Here is a 27,065-nt window from a genome sequence, read left to right on the forward strand (position 1 = left end):
ACGCACACAGCAGGCACGTGACGTGCGTGACGCTGCACCTACGTCACCGCCTGCGACGCGTCCTTACGTCAGACGTTTGCGTCGCGTGTCAGTACAATAGGGGAGGGGGCGGGGCCTAAGGGAGTGTGGACTGGACTGCCGCCGCCGGGCTGCGGGTGCGCCTGCGCCGCCGCTGGGAGTCCCGGGCCCATGGTGAGTGTGTCCGGCAGCTCTGGGGCCCGGCCCGCCTCATCTCCCCCCCTCCTTCTCTCTCTCCCCTCCCCCCCGCCGGGCCGGGCCGGGCCTGGCTCCCCTCCCCCCCTCCCCGCTGTCATCCCTCAGCCCCAGTGTCTTGCCCCAGCCTCCCCCTTGTCCCCCCCCCACTGGCCTCGCGACCCTCCCTTAAATCCTTATGGGATCCGGCCCGGCCCCCCCCGCCGCGTCTCATCGCCCCAGTCGGGCGTGGGTCTGTCCGCGCTTTGCTGGCTGCAGGCACTGAATCCCCTGCCCAGGGCTGGGTTCTCCTCAGCCACCCCCCACCCCCCCATCTCCTTGGCCTGCTGCAGCCCCGGCCCCGGGCGGTGTGGTCACTAACGCCCCCCGGCCCCGGGCGGTGTGGTCACTAACGCCCCCCGGCCCTGTCCCGCCCCGGCGAAGGTGGGGTTCCTGCCCCCCAGGCCGTGTCTGTTCAGTGTGTCCTTTCTCCTACGCAGAGATCGATGGCCGCGGAAATCAAAACCCTGCCCTTGGAGAACGCCTCCATCCTCTCGGAGGGCTCGCTGCAGGAGGGACACCGGCTATGGATCGGGAACTTGGACCCCAAGATAACGGAGTAAGTCTGACCCGCTTTAACTTCCGCACATCACACTGCTAACAGCCTGGAGGCTTTTAAGTCTGGTTGACTTCTGACATTCTCAGCTGTGAGTCCTGTTCCTCTTCCAGCCATTACAATCAGCAGTAGTCAACAGTGTCTATGGCAGCTGAATTATTTCTGGAGGTATCTGGAATATTTAGGAGCTGTTAATCCTTCCGAGCCTTGTGTGATACCTTTGCAAAGAGTTGGTGGATAAAGAGGTTAATAAACTGTGGTTAAAACATTGCCTATTTCCTGACCCTTAATTCTTTCCTTCATTCACACCCTATTGCTACAAATTAGACTAGAAATTTCCAGCCACTGTTGAAGACTGGCTTAAGGATACTTTAGAAACCAGCTGTAAAACTCCTAACACATGAAGTGAGACTTTTCTTGCCATCAGAGTTTAGCAGTTTTGTATGCTTAGCCCAGTCTTAGTTTTAATTGCCCCGAACAAGTGCTCATTCAGCTTCCCTTGAGGTGCTGTACCAGTGGTTCTCAACCTATTTACCATTGTGGGCCACATGCCGCTCTCTCTGTGTTACATGGGCCACATCCACACAATATATATACAACCTGTATCACCCTGAGGATGTCACAATGGCCGCAGCGGTGTGCTAATTGAGGGCTGCGGGTTGAGAACCGCTGTTGGAGACCGAGAGTGCTGGGTAGTATCTAGTGACTAACCTAAATCAGACACAAGCCATCCAGTGAAAGGGCTGGCTGGGATTCATCTGATTAGCTGAAGAAGCCTTCACCTGACTCCCAGTTGTTTTACCCAGCACTTCCCATTGTATACTGAAGTATTAAACTTGTCCTAAGTGACATTGAAGGAAGTAACGAAGGTATTGAAGAGCAGCACTGAAGATTTACAAATGTACAGTGGATGAATCATCCTAGCCCTTTGGGGCCAAGAAGGATACTAAAGAATTGGCATTTGACATCCCATCAAGATGGTATCTTAAGTAGTGTAATGGGGCCCTGCTGATTTCTGATTTGATAACATAAGCGATCTAGAAGATAATATTAATGAGTTAGAGAAGTGGTTTTCAGTCTTTTTTTCATTTGCAGACTCCTAACATGTTTTGAATGAAGGTGCGGCCCCCTTTGGAAATCTTAGATGGAGTCTGCATTGAAAACCAGTGAGTTAGAGCAGCAGTGTGCTTGGCCTGAATTGCTGACTTGTTTTCACATGTCTCATTGGAAGCCAGGGTAGTATTTGGGTACCACTGTGATTCAGTGCCTTTTATAGAAAGACCCCTGAAATAGTAGCAAAGGGCTCCAGAGATAGATGGCAGATATAGACTACAGTTGCTGCTGCACAATTGTCCTTTGAGACTGTTCATGTAGCCACATTGCCAGTGCACTTGATGTGAAGTTTCCCAGAGCCACTTCTTAGGCTGGAACTCTGGAGATGAAAAGGGTCCTTTTATTTTCTAAAATTGTGTTCTGGAACTTGAGACTTGATGAAAGTTTTTGCAGGAAGATCCAGGTGGCTATTTTGTCCTTGTCGGCAGTTGGGTGGACTAAACAGGGAATAGGTATTAACTAGTAACTGAATAGCTGCTATATAGAACATAACATGACCCAAATGTCTTAAATCTTTCTGTCTACAGTAAATGTATAAGCACACACTTCCCTGGCCTTGGAATAATTAAATGCAAATTAAATGTTTTGCTAACACACCTGAATAGTTGAAGTGTACAGTTAAAATCTCAGGGAGGTAGGTAGATTGCTGTAAAAATATTAGATGTAGTTGTGTAGTACATTAGAAATCTTAGGTGTTTTTTAGAGAACAATCAAGGGTTTACACACAAGTAAATAGTTTTGGGGTTTTTTTGGATAGGCTATTGTATGTGTGTCAGTCATGGAAGCAATTTTTGTTCTGCTCCTTATGTTTTTGCAAGTGCTACATTTTTGTTTTAAGTGCAGTTCCTTTTAAGGGAGCTGTGTTCTAATTGTGTCTCTAAGTGGAGTCCATCATTAATGTAATGCCCTCTTCAGTTGTTCAGCTCTGGGCTACTGCCACCTCTTTTGCATTAATTACCATTTTTTGCCCCACATTCATATTTCTTTGGTTTGTCTGCATTCAGTAATTGCACAGATGATGTGATTAGATATATAGCCTCTTGGAAATATTTGTTTGTCAAGTCCTTGGGGATTCAGGATGCAGGGTCAGTGTGAGGGAAGGAGTATAGTATGCTTGTTAAATAGATTGGCTGTATAACTTCCTCTGACATTCCTTCGTGCAATGTTCTTACATCTTGTTTTAAGACCTTTTGTAAGAGCCTCTTACTCTAGATCATCACTTCAAATCCAGCCCAGATCAATAATGACTGAATGTTGTTACCATCTGGCAGCTCTTATGTGACCTGTGTGAAATTAGTTTTATGTGTCTCAGACCACTTCCTTCTGGTGATCAGGTGTTCATTACCAAAAAAAAACCCCCAAACCCCCAAACAACTCCAAACCTACTGTTAGTCGCCTTGATGGTAGTCTCAGCTGAAGTGGAAGGTTGAATTCCACTTTCACCCTCAGAGGTGGTCCCTCTAGAACAGGATTGAAGCATATTGATGAGTAGTTGTGGGTGACTCTTGCACAGCTGTTGCTCATTCTGTACCTGTTCTGTAGAGTTTATTCTCCAGGGTTAAGAACTCCAGAACCTTTTACGAGCACTAAAATAGTCACTCAAAAAATTGCACATTATTGGCCATATCTGTTTTTAAATGAATTGTATTAATTTAAAGTTTTGTAATTCTGGGTTAAGACCTATGGGTGTTCTAGTGTTAGCATAAGAAAAGGCTGATTCACAGCTTTGTGAGAGTATTATGTTTTCACTAAGAGTGAAAGAAGAAAAGTAGTTTTTCCTGTAACTCAGAGTATGGTTGCTGTAGAAAGCACAGGGATTGCTAGTCTTTTGTTGAGTAGTACTGTAAAATTAAAAATCATTCCAGCAGTGGCCAAAACCATCTTCAGGGATTAAACAGCCATCCGATTTATTTTTGTGCAGTTCCCTGTTTCACTTTGACTGTCAGAGTTGAGTAAAGAAACTGAATCTTTATTCATGTCATTTCAGTAAAGGGTTACAAATAAGAAGAGATCTCTGGGCTCCTGCCTTTTCTTGATCACCTCAGAGTCTCCCATGTGCTTTTACTTGCCTTTCAGAGGGATCCTAGTTGAGCTTACCAGTCAGGAGGGCAAGTGCATCTAAACACTAAACTTCAGTCCTTGTTTGCACCAGATCCCTATTTTTTTCAGGGGATTGCCCACTGGAATTTGTATGTTAAATCTTTTTGTAATTGAGCAAAACCATTTTGATGCCAATAACTGCTGTGATCGAACTGGGTTTAAATGTGTTTATTTAACAGTCTTGAAGCCCTTTGAAGAGCAACCCATAGCCACAAATTGGGTGCAGTAAAGCCTGTAGGAAATGTGCATATTTGAGCACAAATCTCACAGTACAATTCTGAATATTTGTAAATTAAACATAGGGAGTGTTGCTTCCCACAGATTACTAACCACCAGTGTGGGGATTTCAGGAGACTATTGCCCATGCTAAAATGAATAGCATAGCAGCTATCATGGTCATGATTCTATTATGAAACTAGTTTTAATAGTGAGATTTCCATCGACATCTCCCTTCCCAGTCATGCTTGCACAGACCTCTCCTTCATAATTACATAAAATCCCCATGGCAAATACAGCAAGTGTTTACATGGAAAAGTAGTATTAGGAAAGCGTCTAATGCAGTGTAGCAGCTGGAAGAAGGGTTGATTGTTCCTAAGGAGAGGTTGATTCTCACTGTTTGGTAACCATAAAAACATGTTGACTTGCAGTTAAATGAAACCTTTACGCTAAATTTGGTGATTCAGTTTGCTAACCAGGAGGATACACTATAGCTATGCACATTTATTTAAGCAATTATGTATGTTCACATGCATTTATTCAGATTCTGAATTCTCTACACTTTTTGTTAGAAAATGGAGAATGATGCGTTTTTTATTTATTAGACTATGATGGGTTTTTCACTTATGATTTGTGGTCAGCTGAATTTGGATGGAAATTGGAATTCCATTAAAATGCACAAAGAGAGTATTTTAAAATGATATTTAGTTAAATAAAACTACCTTAAATTTGATGCATAAGTAAGAAAAAATAAATTAATCAAAACATGTTTTGTTTTAAAACTAAATGATTTATTAAACAAAAAAAGGATCTGCAGTTAAATGAACTGAACTGATTGTTTCTAGTCCCATGTCCTTTAAGATGTTAGAATTAGTAGCTCTCATTCTCTCACCTTATTTTTATTGATAGATTCAAAGAGGAAAACCAGCTTTCCTGCTTTTTCAGCTTCCAATCAGTTTCCCAGCTTTAAATGTCCTAGTCATTGAACTGAACTAGTAAAATAACTGAAATGAAACAAATATTCTGCACCTGCAGAAGAGTCAAATGCAGGTTTAGCACCTCAACAAGCTCTGATTTTAGGTGCTTAGCCACTGACTTCCACCAGTTCAGGGGTTTGATTTTCTTAAACTTTGGCAGCAAACATGTACTGCTTGAACATTATTTTTATTTGAATGATTTTAATAGATTATAGTAAATATAGTCAAAACAAGCTGTCATAACTTCTACATTAATTTTAAACCAGTTTATTTTTAAAAAGACAAATGTATTTAATTTAAAACAAATCTGATTTTTAAAAAAACATCTTTTTTTTTCCTTCCATCCTGTCACATGACCAGACATCTGTCTATGACTACCAGTAAGTCCTCCAGAGACCACCCATCGTTCATGGACTACAGTTTGGAACTTTCTTTCTAGGAGTTAGAGTGGAGTACAGGGTGTTAAGACACCTGGATTCTGCTCTTTGCCACTAACCTGCTGTTATGTGATACTTAATCTTGCTGTGCCTGAGGCCATGTCTACATGAGAGATCTTACAGCGGCACAGCTTTACTGATGCAGTTGCTGTAAGATCTCATGTGTAGCCACTCTATGCCAAGATCTCATGTGTAGCCACTCTATGCCAATGGGAGAGAGCTCTCCTGTCAACATAATTAAACCACTCCTGATCAGTGGCGATAGCTGTGATGGCAGGAGAAGCTCTCCTGCTGACATAGTGCTGTCCACACAAGTGCTTCTGTTGTTTTTTCACACTCCTGTGTTTTTTCAGATTCCTGAAAGGTGGTAATGTGGATATAGCTTTAGCTTACTCATCTGTAAAATGGGTATAACAATTGCCTTCCTCACAGCAGTTGAGGCTTATTGTTTGCAAAGCATTTTGAGGTCCTTACTTGAAAAATATTTTGGAAAACAAATATTGTATCTACTATGTTACGCTTTGTTACTCATATGTATTGACTTCCTTTTTTTAGTGGCCATTGAATGGTATGTAAGCTTCTACAGTGTGTTTTTCTCTTTCCTTCACTGTGCAGCTACTTGTCTAAGATTCCAACCTGATGAGTTTTACCTAGAAAACAATGTGTATGTAAATTGTTGTTGCAGACATTTACTGGCTCCCTAAGGGGGAAAATTCCCAGTTATAATAGATTTAGCATGTGGCCCGGTACCTTTTCAGTATCCTTGGGACAGCATTGTTCAGAGGAAGCCTTGACTGTTTGAATAGCGCTCAGGGTGCCAGGAGGAAGGCCAAAGGAAAAGGAAATGGGAGAGCTGCTGGTTTGTCTCACATTTACATCAGATGACAGGAAGTGGAAATTGAGGTTGGCTGCAGCAATCTGAAGGAGCCACATCTGTGTGAATAGCTCAAAGCTCCATGTAGCACAAGTGGTTGGTGTAATAAAATTTTCAAGCATGGGTTTTTTTTACAACAGGTCACTTTTTTCTTCCTTCTTGGCAGGTTTTCCTTCGCTTCTGAACTTCACTTTACTTGTAAACACCATTGGTTAAACTTTTGATTATTATTAATGATCTAAAAGCATCAATAGCTAAAAGGCACATACAAAGCCTGCCATTTTTTAAAGTCTTACAATTCTGCTTAGTTCATCCAGAATAGATTTATCCAGCAGTCGTAGAAATTTGGCTAATTGTGGCTTGATGATAAAGGGTATTTGTGTCAAATGTGACCTAAATATAATCTGCTGGAGATATCTTCCAGATTATTGTATTTTTAGGACATTTACAAACTACCACTCTGCTGCCAATAAAGTAAAAATAAATAGTCACTGTTTGGATGTGTGGACTCTCACAAGAAAAACAAACTATGTTCCCTTTGGCAAGATAGCTATATAAATTAGGGGTTTTTTGTTACTGAACAGAATATGGTCAGAAACATTGTTTCCTTCTAGTTTGAAACAATATTTGGGGAAAAGAACAGTTTGGTCAGGACTCTATTTTCATACTTCTAAAAATAGCTAATAACAGGGTTACTTAATTGTGTGAAAATGGCTTTCAAAAGGCCCTGGAATTCCAACATATTTCTTTGGTTTAGAGGATGTAACAAGGAATGGTCTCCATGTCTTGAGGAATTTAGCACCTCAGGAGTGCACTTCTTAGAAATGGATGTTAAATTGTCTGGATCCTTTGGTTGGGTAACCTTGGATGCAGCAGGAAGGGAGGGAGTAGTGAAGTTTGCCAGCATCTTGTTAATGCCCTCATTTTTGCTTAGAAGTTTTTAATATATTTTCTAATGTCTATTTTGTTCATATTCCCCTGAGCAGTGACAGTGTTTACAGGTCTTTTGGAAGAACATAGTTTAGGAAATACCACATCAGTATTTCATCTGTACTTGTAAGAGGTGTAGGAAGACTGTTCTGGTAATCAATTAAAATCTGCTTAATCCAGTCGGAAACAACTGCCATATCCACCCCTGGACTGAAAGCTTGCTGCATCTTCACCTTCCTACAGCACACATCCTGTACGTCCACTTTGGCCAGTCCTGGAAGATTACTCTGATTCCTGGAACTTTCTTGCCTGTAATCTGAAAAGATGTTTGAAACAAGCTTTAATTAGGAAAAATGTCTGCACTCCTGCTATTCATACATCTTGTTGAATGTCCTTGACACTGGCAGTTGTGGGTCAATCATTGAACTTCTGAGTTTGTGCATATGCTGGTTTTTATTTTATTTTACTTGACTTTCTTTCATTCAAGAATCTCAAAGTGCTTTGCAAACATTGTCTGAGGTAGAAAGACAAGTGTTCTACCCATTTAACATAGTGAGAAATAGGCACAGAGAGGTCCAGTGACTTGCTAAATCTGTGCAGCAAGTCGGTAGGACTGGCATTAGCTCTCAAGAGTCCTGATTCAGTCCCCTGCTGTAACTCCTAGGTAGTCTTTCCTGTTATGGAGGAAGAAGTCTTGCCAGGTGAAGTGTGGTCCAGTTATTTTCTTCTCGAATCAGCTGCCATCATCGAGAGATTATGGTGGAAGGAAACAACAAAAGTACAGAGAACTCGCAGAGCTAGCTTTAACCCAACTAACACCATTAGTCCTTATTTTGTGTGTCTGGTGCACTAACCTGCAAAGCAGACAAATCAAGTGCAAAATCTTATAGCAGTACGTGCAGTTGTGTGGCTGTTTTTTATACTTTGCTTAACAAAACACATTTAGTAGTAGCAAGATAACACACTGTTAATGCAACATGGCTGCAACATTCATTTTCATGTAGCAATGGAGCGGTTGGAGCACATCATTAGTCATATGCCTCAACCAGAAACACACCAGATGGCACTGCTGTGGATGGATTAAGTTCTGTGGCTTTCGCCATGAGTTGACAAAATAGCATTGGTGACATTGGGTACCTCTCAGATGTGAAAATCAGACAGATGTTATGTGCTAGACTAGTTGGCAAATACATGGAAGTGGGTGCATACTTTAAGAGAACACACGTGATACAGAATTTGTCACTGAATTATGTGTGGCGACTTCTTCACTCTTTAAATTTGCTTGCTCCGTTGCTGTAATATCCAATGAAAGGTTGCCTATAAATGTCTGTGCGGTTTTTTGTCTCTCCAGATACCACCTCCTCAAACTCCTTCAGAAGTTTGGCAAAGTAAAGCAATTTGACTTTCTCTTCCATAAGTCAGGTGCATTAGAGGGGCAGCCCAGAGGATACTGCTTTGTGAATTTTGAAACCAAACAGGTATGTTGGATTTTTTTCTCTTTAACATTTGATCTTTGTGACTGGCTGATTACCTTTTACTGCCTACATTAATTATATCAACTGAAAGAGGAGATGGAAGACAATAATGAAGGAAAAAAGGAGGTGCCTGATTGCCCAGGGCTGTTTCCCTAAAGCTTTTTGACACTAACTCCAATGAGCAAGCCATTAGATTTACTGCATGGTTATCTAGTAGGGCACTACTAACTCAGGCACTTGTTGATAACGCATATAAATTCTTAGTTTCAAATTGTGTCGCATACTAAACGTAGCACTATCGCTACTCTTTTCTCTCTGTTTTCTTCAACTAGGGTTGCATGTAGTTGTGATGAGTTGCACATGTAAAGTGCTTTTGTTTTGTGCAGTCTTCCTCCTTTGTTGCTGTATCACCAATAAGAAGGTGGGGTAAAACCACAATATACAGCTCAACATCACTCCCTGGCTACTTAGGAAGTAACAATGGAACACTGAAGCATGGAAAGGAGAAGCTGGAGAAAATATTACTGCAATGAAAGTTGCTAACAGTAGTGGGATAACTGCATAGAAGCCCTTTGGGGCAGCAGAATAAGTGAAAGATGCTGTTGTAATTTTAACTTTCTGCAGTTTTTTTTAGCAGACAAGGATAGCTTTAATGGAACTGTTTGAAGCTTATTTTTCAGAGGCACTTACAGACAATTAAGCTGGATAGAAAGAAATAGCAGGATCCACTAGGGCTGGTCTGGATCAGCCAGTTAATGTGAAGGGTTCAGGAAATCTGTGAGATATTAGGTGGTCACAATCGATCCCTATCCCTTCTATCCCTTTGTCTCATTTTCAGATCTTTCTAACACTAATTATTTAACAGAATTCAGAGTAGGTGTAAAGTCAATAGTTTAGAGAAGCAATACTGAGAAGTATAAATAGTGAATTGCAGGTGTTTCCCATAGGAAACTGAGTAATGTAAACCTCTTTGAAACACTGTTCCAATGTTCCTTATATCAGATTCATTGGAAGCTTCTGTGACACTTTTATTCTGCCCTGAGTAAAAGACTTTTTCTTGTGATTAATCTCTGAAATGGCTTATAAAGGCATAGTAGCTTGCATTGGTGTTTGGGGTTCCCAGGAACACTAACTGAACATAGCATAGATTGTTTGTATGATGTTAGTCAGCTCTCCCTGGAAATCAGTCTTGTATATGGAAGAAAGGGTCTTTGGGCAGATTTTGATTGAAGATTTAGAGTTGGTTTATTTATTGAATTGTCTTCCGGTTTAGGAAGCAGAACAAGCAATCCAGTGTCTCAATGGTAAACTGGCCCTCTCCAAGAAACTGGTGGTGCGATGGGCACATGCACAAGTGAAGGTAAACTTCTGACTGCAAACCTTAACTGCCTTATTAGCATGCATAACTTGAAACAAAAATCTTCTCTCTGTACTAGATCAAAAGCAGAGAGAGTTGCATAATTGCCTTTTCTATACTCTAACTTTTCCCTTCAGTATTGAGAACTTGTGCACGCTTCCTGTGTGATTTTATTTTCAGCTTTTACTTTGTTCCTATCTTTGTATCATTCTGATATACAAATGCTGCTGCCCATCTTATTCCTTGCGTATTTTAGCCCTTTAGAAATTGTGTACTGAATGTTTCCTACAGACTGCTTGTCTTTTGTCATAAGAATCAGTTGTACATGCTAAATATTAAGGATCAGGTTTTTATCAATTGTATTTATGTAATCCCAGTAAAATGTAGGAACTGGCACAAAGGAATACACCAGTGGTCCATCTAATCAGTGTCTTGTCTGCAATCCTGGCCAGGAACGTGAGAAGGTCCTAGAATCTCCATAATAGACAATAATGGAAATAACTTGCCCACAAGGGATCAGCTAATGTTGAGCTTAGGTCCTGAAGCCTGAGGATATAGATCACCTCTCCCTGCTTCCTTCCCTTCCCCTCCGCCCCTCCCTCTCCCCAGTACTTTTTTTTTTTGGACAGGGTGTGTCGTTGGTTCTGCATTTCCTAGCTTTTCTGTCCCACTTCTTAAAGCACAGATAGTGGTAGACTTTTACTTCTGATTTGTAAAGCAACACATTTCTTGTTAAAAGCAAATCACCTTTACCTTTCATTTTGATATCTTTCATTACCTTTCCTTAGTTTTGCTCTGAGAGGAACTGTAGTAAGGACAACTTGCAAATATTGATTGACCAACGCTGATAAATGTGAAGTAATGCACATTGGAAAACATCATCCCAACTATACATACAAAATGGTGGGGTCTAAATTATCTGTTACCACTCAAGAAAGAGATCTTGGAGTCATAGTGCAGCGTTCTCTGAAAGCATTTGCTCAGTGTGCAGTGACAGTCGAGAAAGCTAACAGAATGTTAGGAACCATTAGGAAAGGGATAGATAATAAGAGTAAATATCATAATGCCACTATATAAATCCATGGTTTGTCCACACCTTGAATACTGCATGCAGTTCTGGTCATCCCATCTCAGAAAGGGTACATTAGAACTGGAAAAGGTACAGAGAAGGGCAACAAAAAAGATCAAGGGTATGGAACAGTTTCTATATGAGGAGAGATTAAAAAGACTGGGACTTTTCAGCTTGGAAAACAGATAACTAAGGGCGGAGGGATATGATAGAGGTCTGTAAAGTCATGACTGGTCTGGTGAAAGTGAATTGAAGTGTTATTTACCCTTTCACGTAACACAAGAACCAGGGGCCACCCAATTAAATTAATAGTCAGCAGGCTTAAAACAAACAAACGAAAGGAAGTATTTCTTCACACACGCACAGCCAACCTGTGGAACTCATTGCCAGGGGATGTTGTGAAGGCCAAAAGTATAACTGGATTAAAAAAAGAACTAGATAAGTTCATGGAGGATAGGTCCATCAATGGCTATTAGCCAGGGTGGTCAGGGAATGTAACCCCCATGCTCTGACTACCAGGAGCTGGGATTGGATAGATCACTCAATAATTGTCCTGTTCTTTTCATTCCCTCCGAAGCACCTGGCATTGGCCACAGTTGGAAAACAGGATCCTGGGCTGGATGGGCTATTGGTCTAACCCAGTATGGCCATTCTTATTTCTTGTGTGTGCTCTTTTCCCTGCTGTTGGTTTACCAAGTTGTACTTAAAAAGCAGCTAGCTTTCATTATTTTCTTTGGGAAAATTGGATTATTGAGAGTGACTTGCTGCTGTTAAAAGCAAACCACCCAATGTGGAGTGTTATATATAGAACTCCCCCACCCTTTGTGCTGGGAGGTACACACATGTATTTGTGTTGAAAGCTAAGGAAACAGGTAGCTTTGTTAAGGGCCACCATGTTGTTTTAATTATCCGCTCTGAGGGCTCAGTACTCTTTAAAGTGCATACAAATTCTTGTAAACCCAATCTCCATTTTGATTAACTCTGAATTCTATAGCTCTCTTGTAGAATGTTACATGCTTCTCTATGCATGAAAAATGGTCAGACCATAAATGGAATTTGTCAGTACAGCAAATGTCTGCTTAGAGAGGAATTCTGCAGAAAAACCGAATGCACAAGCAGTGTGGGAGTAGGGCAAATAATGTACAAAATACCTTAATTCAGTTTGAACAGCATCTGCAAATCTCTGAATGAAAAGATTTAACTGCAGGAGGCTTTTGCTTATTGTGACAAGTGTTTATTGCAGGCAATACCAGCACCATGCTGCATAGTTTTAAGGTGAACAGCCGAGGCTATAAAAAGAAAAAAAACCTTACTAGACGCTGTCATTTTGAGCAGCTCTATAGAAAAACAAATCTGAATTTGTGCCTAGTGAAACACGGAAATATTTCAGGAGGCCCATTGCTGTCAGAAAAGACAGGTTCACAAGCTGCCTTCTGCTGAATGGGGCTGGTTCGGAGCAGTTGTTGAATGCGATCCTTTTCTGCAGCAGAATTCCATATGACTGCATTCCAACAGGAAACAAGTATTCTGTGTTCCCTTCTGGTTCTATGCTGTGCTTGTACAGAGGTCATATCTATTTAGTACTCTATGGCAGGCTTACCCTTAGGCCAATGGCACTATTTGTTATATGCCGCACTTTGAATATTCCCCACCAGCACACACTATACTCATTAATGGCAACTCTGATACATGCTTAATGGTGGTAGGAAAAGTCTTAATGATCCAAAATAAAATTCACATAATAATCATGCAGCATCAGATTCCTAGTCATGTGTGAATTCCAAAGGGGGGGAGCATTTTCAGATAAAACAAATATGTTGATTAGGACCATTAGGTTTACTGTGTGGCTTAACCTAAAGGCTTTTTGGCAAAAGTTGTACAAAATATAAGTTGTAGCAAAATATAAAGTGAGATAAATCCAGACTGGAAGTGTCTGTTGGAAAACATGGTGATTTCTGAGCATCTGTCTCCAATTCAAGTTCACTTGAGCAATATCGTTGGTAAACTTCTCCTTTCTCATCTGCAGAGATATGATCATAATAAAAATGAAAAAGTTCTTCCAATCAGTCTTGAACCATCTTCCAGCACTGAGCCAACCCAGTCCAATCTAAGGTAGGAACCTGCATGGTTAAAATGTGGCCAAATCAGTCAGCCTAGGGGCAAAACTCCCTTTAACTTCAGTGGAAGCAGAAATGGGCCCATAAATGGGAGGGGGTTTTGTGTGTGTGTGTGTGTGTGTGTGTGTGTGTGTGTGTGTGTGTGTGTGTGTGTGTGTGTGTGTGTGTGTGTGTGTGTGTGTGTGTGTGTTGTTTTCTGGATCTAACTAAAACCGTTACTATAACTACTGCATCTTATTGATGGTGGGTCAGCCTGCAAAATAACTGATTTGAGCAATTTTGACACTTAACTTTTCTCTTTATTGATACATGAAATCTCTGATACTTTTTTTAAATGTACTGCATCATACGGTCACATAACTGCACCTGGTCAAAGATGTCCACATTTTTCATCTGTATTTCAGTAATAGTTCCTGGTAGCCATAATAGGAACACTGTTTTTATTAGTATGTGCACCATGTAATATTCTTAATACTGCAATTTCAGCTGCTCTAGAAACTGTTCCAACTTCTTACACTTACGACTCTAGAAGAACATTCTGGATGAGACAAACCTGTTTCAGTCTCCCTGTTCTCTCCAAAATGAAAATGTTGGTGTAGAAATATATTGTACACTTCTCATGATAGAGTCCTGGTCTTGAAGAGAAACGCAGTGAAAGAGACCTGCAGGACTGCATATCATATTCAATGCCCGAAAGTATTGGGGGAAGGAGGGGTGGTTATGGGTCTTTGAATTCCCCACCCATCTGTTTATTTCTTTCTCAATATAGAACTTGTCCTTTTAGACTCGTGCATGTTTCCTTGACTGGGAGATGGGAAAGATAGTTAATTCCGTTGAACATCCCTTTGTTACACCAATGGGAAAACTGCAACCAGAGATACTTCCTTACTTAATTTTGATTTAGCCTGATCTCTCAAGATGAGTTTCCTTGATGATTTAAAAGTTAAACATCTTTAAGTGAATAAACTAGCAGATAACTTTATGCTCTGTTCATCAGATAACATTTCTATATCATGGTTGCAAAAGATTGTATCTAAAAGAGCAGATTTGGGAGGAAAGACTCCGTATAAGAAAGTGATAAAAGAGGTCAATTTATAGTCCAGTAAGAGAAACAATATAATTGAAACTGTTTACCTACCTCACAGGTATGGTAATGTGATGTTTAATGTTTTAAAGCACTTTGTGATCCTTGGATTAAATGTTTTATATAAATCTGAATAATTGTTCTGCACTCTATAAATGAAGCATCATATGGGGATTAGCACTGGGTATAACTGAATAGCCAGTAAGTAAAGAAGACTAGGCTGAAATGTATAGAACTATTTTGTAGACATTTGCACTAGGGCTCAGCCAATTTCTGCTGGTCGCTGTCCTTTATGGCTGGTTTCACCGGTTGCAAATAGGAGTTGGGTAGTAAACACCCAGTGCTCTGATTGAGGAGCTTCACTGACGTGTGCTGAAGAAGGGAGTGCTGTCTTCCTGTGCGTACCTTGTAGGGAGTTGTTGGTGACAGAGGGTTCTGGGAGTTTGGGATGGGGTGGAGGAGAAGTTTCTTCCTTTGCAAGGAGCTCTGACAAAGCTGGAAAAATTCTCTGTATTCATAGCAATACAGTTGTGCTGGAGCCCAGGACTGGAAAATTCCATTGACTGTGAGCTCGAAGGAAGTGCTAGTTTGCATTTCTCCCTGGGACTTCCAGTGGTTTTGTATGAGCCTGACTCTAGGGCGGTATCCCAACTTGCTCAGACTGGTGTAAACTAGCATTACTTTCAGGTTGTGAGGAGACTTGTAGAAATGCTTATCTGGTTCAAAGCAGAGAAGAGAACATCTGGGGGGGGGTGGAAGGGACCCTTATTTTGTTGCGCAGTAACGCAGGTCAGATCTCCTACTAGCCAAAACATGCAAAGCATTCAAAATGCAATTGTATTTCAGTCCTTAAACTGGAAGATTCTTGGTTCCCACCTTTACCCTCTTTGTGAAGGTAACATTAGCCACCCTCTAACTGCCACATCTGAATATTCTGATGCAAGAGATATTGAATTACTTTAGAACATTATTCAGTCTTTGGTAAAAGACAAACTAGACTTATCTGTTCCACTCTTTTCCCCTCTCCAGTGTCAGTGCAAAAATAAAAGCCATTGAAGCCAAGCTGAAAATGATGGCAGAGAATCCAGATGTGGAATATCCGGTGCCACCAGCTTATTCCTACTTCAAACCACCAGATAAAAAAAGGACTACTCCTTACTCCAGAACTGCCTGGAAATCTAGAAGATGATGATTATGAATGGATAATGGTAGCAAGAAAGACTGTTTTATACACTTCTGAAATCCTCCAGTGCTTTTGTACTTTGTGCTCAGTTTGCACTGTACTTCCCAATCGCACTGTATATATATGCTACAGTGTTTTATAACATTTTAGATTTTCTGGTAACTGCTCCTTACCCTTCATGTATGTACAGAATTGAATGCTGTCCAGAAAAAATAAGGTTCCATCCAAAATTTGTGACTAACATCTAGACAATCCATGTTGTTAGTCAGGTTTCATTAGTAAGACCAGAAACGTTAGTCAATATGCATACAGAAAAGCAAACACAAGGAATGTTCTGTTTTAATTCTCAATGTTACGTTTAAGAAAGTATCTTTTTCGAACAAAGGAAAATATTCCACTCTGCTTAAATATTTTTTAAGCAGAGGGAAAACACTGAGTTTTGATAAACATTCAGTAGTTGCCATAAAAAGTCCTTTTCATCTTCCATACAGCTAACTTTAAATGGGTTTTGCAACCTTTTTAGCAACTATACCTGCAATATTTATATGCAAGGAAGCAAATCTGTTTTGTACCTCGATTTGTTAAATTAAAGCGAGATCTAACCATGAGACAGCAAAGGGATTTTAAATGTGAAGATTTCAGAACAGTTGTAGAAATCCAATAGTGTGTCTCAGTGCATTGGAATTATTAAATTGTTATACACAATTGAATTTTACTCTGTTCTTCTAAAATAGCAACACTCAAAATATGGATCTTGAAATCCTATGTGCAAAACAGTAGAATTTTAAGGTGTGAAAATGCTGTTTAAAGTTTTTACTGTGGCATATCTAGCATGCATCAATGTAATCCACCTTACCAGTTAGTTCTCCATAAACCAGATGTGACAGTGTGAGGCTGTAATATTGCTGCCCCAGAGACATCTGTCAGACACACTACCTCAGAAATCCACCCAAACTAGTCTAATTCCTTTTTCGATTGGCTAGCAAGGATGCTTGCTTATGTCTATTAGGGAAATGTAAGTGCAGGGATCTGTGACATAGCGGTGCTATGGTAATCTAGAAATTATCTTTGCTTTCAAAAGCGTTTAATTTATCTCTCTTATGGACTGGCACTTCACTTAAATCACTTAGCACACATTACATCCTGTCCCCTAAACATTCTCTGCAAAGCTGAAACATCTGAGGAAAGATCCATAAAACGGCAAGCATTTAATTCCTTTATGTGCACAATATAGTGTTGGATATGCATGACAAATGGGAGTTATGATAGAGACCTCTTGCATGCACTGGTACAAGAGATATTCTTTTTGCCACGGTATCCAATCTCTCATGGCACATTCATATAACCATAATCCAGTTTTTTTTACCTTGCCGGTTGGGCCTGAATGATTTACTCAAACTGATAACCATTACAATGTCAAAACAAGAAGAGAGAATCATCTCTAAACTGCCCAGGATTTCTCTCTAGACCAAATGTTTCTCATTTGTATGGCAAACTAAGGTCTGTATGCTTAAAACTGTTCACTTATTTTAGAGTGCCATGTATACTTACAGTTCTGTATAAAATGTTCTTAAAGCCTCTAAATTGACTCTCTAAATCTTAGTTTTACACTTGTGTGAGAGACGCACTGTTTTCAAAGCTTGAAATGGATCATGGTTTAAAAGTAGATCTTTAGCTATTGAGTTTGATTTCTAACTTGTTAGCCAGGTATCTGAAGAAAGTTAGCATCCTCTTAGGGGTAGCACCCTGTGAATGGTAATACTGTCTGCTAAAACTGTATTTTGTTTTAGGTTTTAACACTTGCAATCCTCCGAGGATTTAGACTCATTATTTAAAACAAGACCGTGAATTCAGTTTTTAATATGAATTTAGAAATATCTGTATTGAATCAGGCGTGCTGTTATGTTCACTTACAAAAGCTACTTTGATATTTATTTGTATTTAAGATACGATCATTTGCTGAGGCTCTTACAGCTTTGTGTGAATAAATAGAAGTCTAAACTGTGTATTTGTTCTTTACGAGAACCAGTAATCTAGGATGGGGAAGGATGATGGGATAAGGGGAAAAAGAAGTTACCTTGTGTCTGTCCATTCACATTATTTCCAAGTAGCTTTTTAGTGACCAATCCTGCAAACACATACTGGAATATGGCTTACTACAAGCAGTAGTCTCAGACCTCAGTAGGACGGCTGGTAGTGCATGTTGACAGGATTGAGTGCTTTGTTTGCAGCAAATCCTTTCCCCTACCAGCTAAAGGGACGTTGGCTCTCAGCACTGATACATTTACAATTCAACAGTTCATCAAACGAATATAGCCGCTTTCAGACCAATGAGTCTCAAACTGAAATGTATTTTTAAATGATAAACATGACACATTTCATAATGTCCATGGATAGTTTTATTCTGTGCCACAATTCAAGGCTTACAGAAGAATATACTAGCAAAAATGTGTGCGCACGCTTCCGTTGCAATTCTTTTAATGGATTTCTAATTCTGTAATACTGGCTCTAGCCTGCAGCTTGGAATATAATATCAAGGCGTTTATAAACTTTACAAAAGCAAATTCAAACTCATTGTTTTTTTATTTTACCTCATACTTAAACTACTTCAAATTAATATTTTTGGGTTGTTTTCCACACGAGGGATTGCTAATATCCTAATGGCGTTGGGTGGTGGAGAGAGACAAAATGCTAGGTAAATCTATGTAGAAGTGAGCCTCCAGAACTCTAGCATAAAGAATGCTTGGGACACTATATGATCCATAAAGAAAAAAGTTCTCTTGGTGGTGAGATCAGAACTAATTGTGATTTAGTCTTGAATGGCATTGTACTGTCACAGAAGGTCTGGTAACATAGGCCTGGGATACGCCTGTCTAGAGTATTCCTCCACATTCCATGAGATATGAAAAGGAGAATCATCTTCATGTGGCGATACCAAGCCTCCACTTCCCACCCTAGCAGAGGAAAAATCCTTCTCCAGGCTGCAGTTGAATAGCAACAACCATGCTGATGTGGTTTTAACCATAGTCTGTGGGGGCCACACAGTTATTGCAACCCTGTATTGCTTATGACTAGCAAAAGAAGGAATGAGCAAGCTAGAGTCATCCATTCTGTACCATTAGAAAGAGGGGCATTTGGTTGAGAATGTGAATAAAAGTGGCCACAGCAAAAAATCTCCCCTTTCTGAGGTAGAAGATACAGTGTAGGGGGAAGCAAATAGTAGAAACAAGATGTGTGGTGTCTGTTATAGGGTTTGATAAAAATCTGAAAACTCATCTCTGGAAGAAGCTCGTTACCCACTGGGTGTCCTCTGTAGTATAGACCTGTTCCTACTGATTGCAGCAATGGGCTACAGTCATTAATAGGAAAGCATCGCGTAAATGATGTAAATGCTCACAGACGTTATTCTAATCTTTTGCAAGAACACCCACTTCCTAGTAATGGGTCAGGTTAAAAGGCATAAGAAACCTCCGCTTTGGTCACTAAACTAGTACTGCAAATCTCTGTCTAGGCAGCTATATGGCCTTCCTTGTAATATCTTAGTGCCGCCCATGTGCTTTTAAAAGCCTTCATTCTCTGCTTGCAAGGGGCAGACATAGGGCAGCTGGTTGAGGCCAACACTATATTCCCACATTTGGAGTTGACCTCAACTACTTACATCGTTGTAAAAACTGCCTGTGCACTGTCCAGACTAGGATTTTATACTGCGTTTGCTATTTTGGTGTGAAAAAAATCCTTTTTTTTTTTGGTGCAGACATAACCTTGGAAGTTTGGATGGTTGAATCCATGGTGCTGATGTTACTGTGAAGAAAAGGGCTAGATGGAAGTAAAGCTAGTGTCCATTCTTTTTTCATTTCTAGATAATCTTGCATCCTAAAGGCGCTCATTCTGCATCAGTATACTGTTTCTGAGTTGTCCTTTTAGAGGTGGGGCGACCAAGAATGAATACCATATGCAGAGGGGCTGGGATTTAACTTTTTGTGGTCTTTCAACTCTCAGAATTTGTATTTGTGTTGGTGTATTTCCAACAAGTAATAGTACCTATCCAAGACTCTGCATACTTATACTAGTGGTTTTTCACACACACACACACACACACACACACACACACACACACACACACACACACACACACACACACACACACACACACACACACACACACACACACACACACACACACACACACACACACACACACCCCCACTCATGAACCACTATCCTTTTGGGAAAGAGAATCCACAAGTCTGCACACAACACCTTACTTATGTTAACACTCTGTTCCCCTTTGCATTTTGCTGTGATGCTGGGAGTTCCTTTCCCAGGCCTGAAGAAGAGCTCTGTGTAAGCTGGAAAGCTTCTCTCTCTCACCTACAGAAGTTGGTCCAATAAAACGTTACCTCACCCACCTTGTTACTCTAGAAATCTCCTGCGATGTTGGCTGCATGCTGATTAACACGAGCAGCTCTTACCAGCATCAAAGATTATCCAACTTTGATGTTTTTGGTGCAGGGAAGAAAGGAAGTAGTTACTCATACGTGGCAATTAGTGTTTTGCATTCTCAAAGCACTGTGCAGACACTTATTATTCCTCACCAGTGGTAGGCAAATAGTACCATTTTTTGGTACATGTGAGTAACTCAAGACTTCAGAGGAGATCTACCCCCTGAGAACAGGTTGAATTCTGATTAAGCGACAGCAGGGGTTTGGATGGCCAAGGAATGAAGGGTTGGTCCCCAGGCCACAGATGGGCAACAGAGATTCTGGCCATGTCTATGCTACAGACGTTGGTTGATGCAAGTTAGTGGGTGTAAAGGCCCAGCGATTAGTGTATTGTTTGTGTCTGTGCTTTGGGCGTGCAGCAGGAATGCTTTTATTGACACCCAGGGTGATGCCCTGTGGGTAGAGATCCCAGTGTGCAACGTGTCACCCTCTAGCACAATACCTTTGGGGAACTTGAACAATGTGTTATGGGGCACACATGATTTGCACAGAGGGGGCAATTTTTTCCATCCTATAATACAATCCCTAGCCCATAATTGTCATGGCTCTTTAAAATCCCACAAACCTGCACCGCACTTAGCACTGTCCACCATCTCGCACAGAAGTAAGGCGCTGGCACTGCTGCCAGGAACATTGCAAACATGGCCCAAACGATCCTCTGGTATCTGCAGAGCTGCAGCACGCACTGCTCCCATGGGGCACATGATTTCTTTGAGGCCAGATTGCTAAGGGACATAGTGAAAAGCAAATCGAGGGGGTCAGTGGGGTTCATGGTGGAGCGCCTCCCCTGGGCCTGAGAATTGAGCACTGACTGCTGGGCTCGCCTCATCATGCAGGTTTGGGACGAGGAGCAGTGCCTGCAGAATGGCCACATTTGAACGGCCACGTCCCTGGATCGGTGTGCTGAGCGCATGCTAGCTCTCCAACGCATGGGCACTAGAACGAGAGCTGCACTGACCGTGGAGAAGCGAGGGTGTTTGCTCTGTGGAAGCTTGCAACACCAGCTTGCTACGGCTGAGTGGGAAATCCTTTTGGAATTGAAAATCCAGAGTGGGGGCTGTTGTCATAAAAACGTGTAGAGTCATTAATTGTATCCTGCTGTGTGGGGCTGAGACTCTTGGCACTGTGCAGGGCATTATGGATGGATGGGATTGCAGCTATGGAGTTCCTGACCCGCAACGGGGTGATAGGCAGCGTGCACAAACCTATTTTGGCCCCAGCCTGCCTTGCCCCAGAGTATATCAACAGAAAGGGATCATTTTCTATGGGTATGCAAGCTTTGGTGGATCACTGGGAATGCTTCACTGAGATCAGTGTGGGCTGGCCAGTGAAAGTGCATGACACTCCCATCTTTGACAACCCAGGACTGTTCAGGAAGCTTGCAAGCAGGGCCTTTTTGCTTTGACCAGTGACTACCATTAGCGATGTTGAAATGCCAATAGTGAGGAGGGGGACCCAGCCTACCCCTTGCTTCCCTGACTCATGAAGCTGTACATTGGCTACCTTGCCAGCGCCAAGGAAAGATTCAACTACCAGCTCAGCAGGTGCAAAATGACAGTTGAATGCGCTTTTGGTAGGTTGAAGGGAGGCCGGCGGTGTTCACTAACTAGATTAGAGCTCGGTGAGAAAAATATCTCAATGGTCTTAGTTGCCTAACACGTCCTGCGTAAAAATCTGGGAAGCAAAGGGGGAAAAGTTGTTGGAGGTCAGAGGTGGAGTGGCTGTCTGCTGACTTTGAACAGCCAGGCAGAAACGCCATTAGCAGAGTTCAACCCAGAACCATGTGGGAGACCTTGAAAAAGCACTTTATCAGCCACAGTAATATGTTGTGCTGGTCAGTGCATTGCCTGGCCCTGGAGTTCTGGGTGTGGTTAGGAATTACCTGTGAATCACACTGCCTTCTGATGAACCTAGGAATTATGCAGTGCTTGCTGTACATTTACTGAGCCTATGAGTTGTGTCGGCCTGTTCTAGGACAAGAAATGTGTGTTTCAAGTAGCACGAGGCATCCTGCTCTCTGTGTTATGAGGGGAAAAAAGATTAATTTATCTCCAAAAACTAAAAATCTGAGTACCAAAACCAGAAGGGGGAGATATGATGCTGTGTGGAACGTTGGGGTGGTCTAGGGAGCTGCTGTAATGGAGGTCTCCACTGACTGCAAAGGGAGGCCAGCCTGCGACAGTTGGAGCTGCAGGTCAGCAAGAGTCTGCAGCATCTGTACTTGTTGCCTGAAATACCCCTTTTTGTCCTGGTGCATCTCACTGTCCTTTTCTGATGGGGATCCTGGGCCTTTCTCCTGTCCCCTCTTTCCCTTTCCAGGCCGTCTGGTATATTTGCCCACCACACCTTCTGATCTGATGCAGCACTGGCTTTCGAGATCTCTAAGAACATGTCCACCTTAATCTGCTTCTTTCTCCTCCGTGTCAGGGTCAGGCATTCCACGGGTGTGGAGGGGGCACCCCTCCGGGTTGCAATGGCAGCAGCTACAGCTGAAACAGACAGAGGTATCATTGGATTTACAGTCACAATGGAGAACCAAAGAATTTTCAGAACTCCATGCCTTTATTTGCATAAGACAGAGGTCCCCAAACTGTGGGGCGCCTCCTCCCTGGGGGGCACGGAGGAATGTTCAGGGGAGCATGGCCAGGCCCCATGAGATGTGGGGAGGGAATGCCACCCAGCTCCACCCTTAATACAACCCAGTGGCTCATTGCTGTGTACTGAGCAGTGTCTTTATTTTCTCCACATTTCCTAGTTCCTTTTCTGAAGAATTTACTGCTAATTCAGAACTCATAAACATGGAGAAGTGGCTTAAGTTGCTCTTTCCAGCATTTGTTCCTTTGCACTTGTCTCTGTTCCTACTGCCACTTTATCCTTCATTCAGGTCATTGTGGAGAGGCCCAAAGGACTGAAGTGAGGATGGACTATTAATCGTATGTTTGAATTTTCTTGGTTTCCCTCAGTTTTTGTCACAACCCGAACGTTTCAATGTAATGTCTTGTATTTATTCTAAAATGACTTTCATCTGATTTCCCTCTTGCTTACCAATTTAGCTGTCAAAATCAATAACCACGAGTATCCATCTCTAGCTTTCATCATCTCACGTTACCTTCCTAGAATTACTTCATGGTGGAACTGCTGCTGGTTCGCTGCTATAGAATTATCATGTTACTAATGAAACCCTTTTAAACCAAGATTGCTCAGCACAAATGCAATGGCAAAGCTAACTGCTGCGCTGCCAAGCTCCGACTGTCTCACTTCCACCGTGAACCTTCTCCTAGCAGAAATCAAGGAAATGCACAGCAGGGCCTGAACAACTGGGGCGCCTGACGTTAGGTAGAGCAGATAGTAAAGTAGCAAAATAAAGTCCACTCTGGCAAAGCAATCCAGTAACTCAGCGGTGCTGCTTTAATGCTTAATGTTACCTATAGGCAAGCGTGAGTATTTTGATGGCGTCGGGCCTATGTCCCCATATTTTTTCAGAGGGGCTGAGCCCCCACAGCCGTTGAAACAGACAGGGGGACATGCTCTTAGCCTATTGCAAGAAGAGTCTCTTAAAGTTCAGTTGAAAACTTCAGTGCGGTTGAAAATCAGGCCACTTACTTGGGAGTTTTCGGCCTTGTCTACACAAGAAAGTTGCAGTGGTTTACTTAAAGGTGTGATTTTAAACCAATGTCATGAAATGGCTGCAGACTCCTGCGTGCCCCCTCTTATCTTGATTTAAACCAGGCGCATTCCCCTTTCACATAAGTGTATAAAGGAACTGATTTAAACTAAGCGGCGGTAAAGCACTTAAACCAAAATGAGTGGACTAGCACCTGTTGAACCAAATTGGTTTAAAAACCATTTCACTCACATTTTTCTGGTGGAGATCAGGATCTGCTCAGGATGCAGGTGTCTGACTGTAGTTACCCCCTCCTGCTCCCCAGGTTGGGCTACATCCTTAACTCACGAGACCTTGTCCACACAAGAAAATTGTACCGATGTCATTAAACCTGGCTGGGGGAAGCTCCTTGTTGCAGTAATGCAATCACCTGCCTGCACGCGCTCTCTGCCTTTGGGGTGAGGGCGCCTCAGGCTAATGGGGCTTTATCTGGTAAAGTGATTGAAGTGGGTCCACCCTGGGGGTTGGCACGGCTTAAACTGAATCAAATTATAAACCCACCTTTAGTTAATCCGGTGCGAATTCGGGGCCAGGAAAGGCTACGGTTGCTTGAGTGACTCTTCGTCGGAAATGTCATTCAGAGCTCGTCACTGCAATAACATTCATCACCCTTTAGCCACGTGGGTTTAAGGCGGTGAGAATATGGAGAACCACAGGACCCCCCCCGCCCCCATCCACTGCACCGGGGCAGGCGGGCAGCGAGCCGCAGCCGCTCTTTGGGATGCCTTTCAAAGCCGAGCCCCGAGGCGCTCCTGGCATCTCTTTGAACCGCACCACTTACACGGGGGGGGCGGTTAATTCCCCTTTGTCTGGCTCTGCGGGGCTCGTTCCCTCCGCTGGGGGGGTGTCAGCCAGGAACCCCTCCCCGCCCGGCCCCTCCCCGAGCCCCTGGACCGGGTGGCAGGAAGGGAAACCCGGCGCGTAGCTCCCTGGCAGTGCGGCCGGTCCCCCGCAGGGCGCGGGGGCTGCCTTGGCCCGGCCGCCGGGGGTGGAAATGAGGAGCGGAGGGGGCGGGCGGGGAGCCCCGGCCCGGGAGCAGAGGTAAGGTCACTCCCACAGCGCGGCCCCGGCTGCCCAGAAGCCAGGAGGGGAGAGAGGCGCAGGATCCTCCGGGCCGGGCCGGGCCGGGCCCCACCCCGCCACCTCCAGCCCTCGCCGCCCCTAAGGCTGGGGAGCGGCGCGCAGCGCGCAGTCCTCGCCTGTCTCCCCAGGCCGGCGGGCCCCGGGCCGGAGCCCGGCAGAGCAGCGGGGGCTGCGGCGATGGGACCACGGCTGGGCGAGCGGGCCCCGCCCCGTCCCCGAGCCCTCGCCTGACCCCCCGCCCCCGCGCCACGTCTGTGTGCCCCGGGGCGCCCGGCCGGCTCCCCCCGCGCACAGGACGAGGGAAGGTGGGGCCAGAGTCCGCAGCTCCCGCCGGCTGCCAGCGCCGCCTCTCTCTGCCTGGCCGGGGCCGGGCTAAGCGGGCCCTGCGGGGTCAGGGCTCCGCGGCTGCCCGCTGCCCGGGGCTGGGAGTCCCGGCCGCTCCCGCCCGGGGGACTGTGCCGAGCCGAGCCGAGCCGCGCGTCCCGCCCGCGGGAGGAAGAATTTGGAGAAACTTCTCCCGGCAGCTCCAGCCCAGCCAGCGCCGCCGCCTCGCCCTGCCCGGGCAGGGCCCCGCAGCCAGGAGCCCCCGGGGCGAAGAGCCAAGCGCTGGAGCCTCCGAGTGCTTGCCCGGCGCGGGACGCGGCTCTCCCGGCGCGCCGCCCCGCCGATGTACTGGAAGAATGAGCCCGGGCCCCCCCTGCGCCAGGGCCAGCCGCCCCCGGCTGCCGGCGCCCCCGCGGGGAAGGTGAGCGAGGAGCGGGGCCCGGCGTCCCCGGAGCTGCCACAGACCCGTGGCCGGGAGCCTCTGCTCCGAGCCCGGCTGGCCGGGGGCAGGAAGGTGAGCGCTGGGCGCGGAGAGCGGGCCCGGCCCGACCCGACCCGCCCCGCCGGGCCCCGCACGTTGCATGCAAATGGCTCAGGAATTTCTCAAAAAGCGTTTAGCAAAGACAGAGGCAAATCAGGAGGCAGCGCGGGGCATTGTCTGCCTGAATAGCGCCTTGATAACGCCAGTGGGCCGGGTTTGGGGGGAGAGCAGAGGCGAGGGATCCAAAAATTGCTGCCCTCCGTGCGCCTTAAATATCAGCTGCAGACGGGCTGCCTGCGAGCGCCCAGACCTGGAAGCAGAACGTGTGTTTGTTGTGGTCCCCCCCCTACACACACACACGCACACACACACACACACTCACACACACTCGAATGGGAGGATTTTCAATCCAGGCGCTTTCGGCTGCATTTTGTGTTTCCGCGCGCGGGGGGAGAATTTCGATTTTTAATTACTACCATTAAAAAAATCAAATTTGCAATTCTTTGGGTGGCCTGATGGATCCCCTGATTGACAGCTGGAATTGACACTCTGGATACCTCTTATCTCGGGCATTTACGGCAATTTCTAATTGCAGGTAGTTTGTGTTTTTTCAGCGCCTTGGCTCGCATGGGAACCGAGCGATTACTTCAAGAGGCCCGGGTTAAGTGCAGGCAGGGAGAGAATTCAATCCACATTCAAATTGCTTCATTAAAGAGACGCAGCTTTTGTTGCAAAGGATTTAAATGGCCACTAGAAAGTTCTTATTTATTGTTTTGAGCCGGTTTATATAGGGCGCCCCAAAGCCCCGGCGCTAGAGCCCCGGCGGCTGGATCGCTCGCTCGCCAACCTCTCCCGCTCTCTCCTTCAAGGTGATGGCTCAGGACGGGCCCCTCTCCAAGGGCAGCGCGCACTGCCTGGACACCAAGTACCCGCAGATCATGGTAAGGCTGCCGGGCAGCGGGGCGGGGTCGCTGGGATTGCGGGGTGCGCAGGCACCAGCCCGGGTCCTGGCACAGCCTGGCGGGGCCGGGGCGTTTGTCCCCGAGGGAGCTGTCTAGCTGTCCGCGCCCGGGTCCGCAAACCGCCTGCGTCCCGGGAGCGCAGCCAGGGCGCACGGGCCAGCCCGCCGCCCCAGCTCCTCGGCTGCGCAGGGGGCTCGATGCCGCTCCCACGGGAGCTTTGCCGCCGGCTCCCAGAGGCGCGGGCTCTTGTGCGCGCCGGTCCCTGCCTGGGGGTTTCACCCCGGCCCCACGGGACCGGCCCTGCTGCGG

General features: G+C 44.4%; 2 protein-coding genes across 4 annotated transcripts in view; both read left to right on the forward strand.

Moving 5' to 3' along the window:
• The first annotated feature begins 4 nt into the window (after nt 1–4).
• Nucleotides 5–17,746, forward strand: RBM18 (RNA binding motif protein 18). Of its 2 annotated transcripts, none has more exons than XM_067541750.1 (6): nt 5–192; nt 693–811; nt 8,807–8,933; nt 10,204–10,290; nt 13,383–13,468; nt 15,587–17,746. In XM_067541750.1, exons 1-6 carry the CDS (start codon nt 190–192, stop codon nt 15,744–15,746), a joined length of 582 nt encoding a protein of 193 aa, XP_067397851.1. In that variant the 5' UTR covers nt 5–189; the 3' UTR covers nt 15,747–17,746. The 2 variants fall into 2 exon arrangements, with proteins under 2 accessions (XP_067397851.1, XP_067397853.1); XM_067541752.1 differs by lacking the exon at nt 5–192 and adding an exon at nt 1,904–1,974 and having other exon boundaries at nt 769–811.
• A 7,535-nt stretch (nt 17,747–25,281) lies between these two features.
• Nucleotides 25,282–27,065, forward strand: part of LHX6 (LIM homeobox 6) — a 39,294-nt gene continuing 37,510 nt past the window's right edge. The window contains exons 1-2 of one of the 2 annotated variants that reach the window (XM_067541753.1): nt 25,282–25,827; nt 26,664–26,735. In XM_067541753.1, coding sequence (XP_067397854.1) covers nt 25,657–25,827; nt 26,664–26,735 — 243 coding nt within the window. In that variant the 5' untranslated portion in view covers nt 25,282–25,656. The remainder of the gene's footprint in view (nt 25,828–26,663; nt 26,736–27,065) is intronic. The other variant, XM_067541755.1, reaches the window with a different exon arrangement.

Source organism: Emydura macquarii, unplaced genomic scaffold (genome assembly GCF_026122565.2).
Source record: "Emydura macquarii macquarii isolate MOO-44397 ecotype Brisbane River unplaced genomic scaffold, CSIRO-AGI_Emac_v2 contig_691, whole genome shotgun sequence".
NCBI lineage: Eukaryota > Metazoa > Chordata > Testudines > Chelidae > Emydura > Emydura macquarii.

Excerpts from the sequence above, each read along its gene's own strand:
- RBM18 (XM_067541750.1), top strand. Across the intron at positions 8,934-10,203 it reads TGAATTTTGAAACCAAACAG|GAAGCAGAACAAGCAATCCA; the intron begins GTATGTTGGATT and ends CTTCCGGTTTAG. Across the intron at positions 10,291-13,382 it reads GGGCACATGCACAAGTGAAG|AGATATGATCATAATAAAAA; the intron begins GTAAACTTCTGA and ends TCTCATCTGCAG.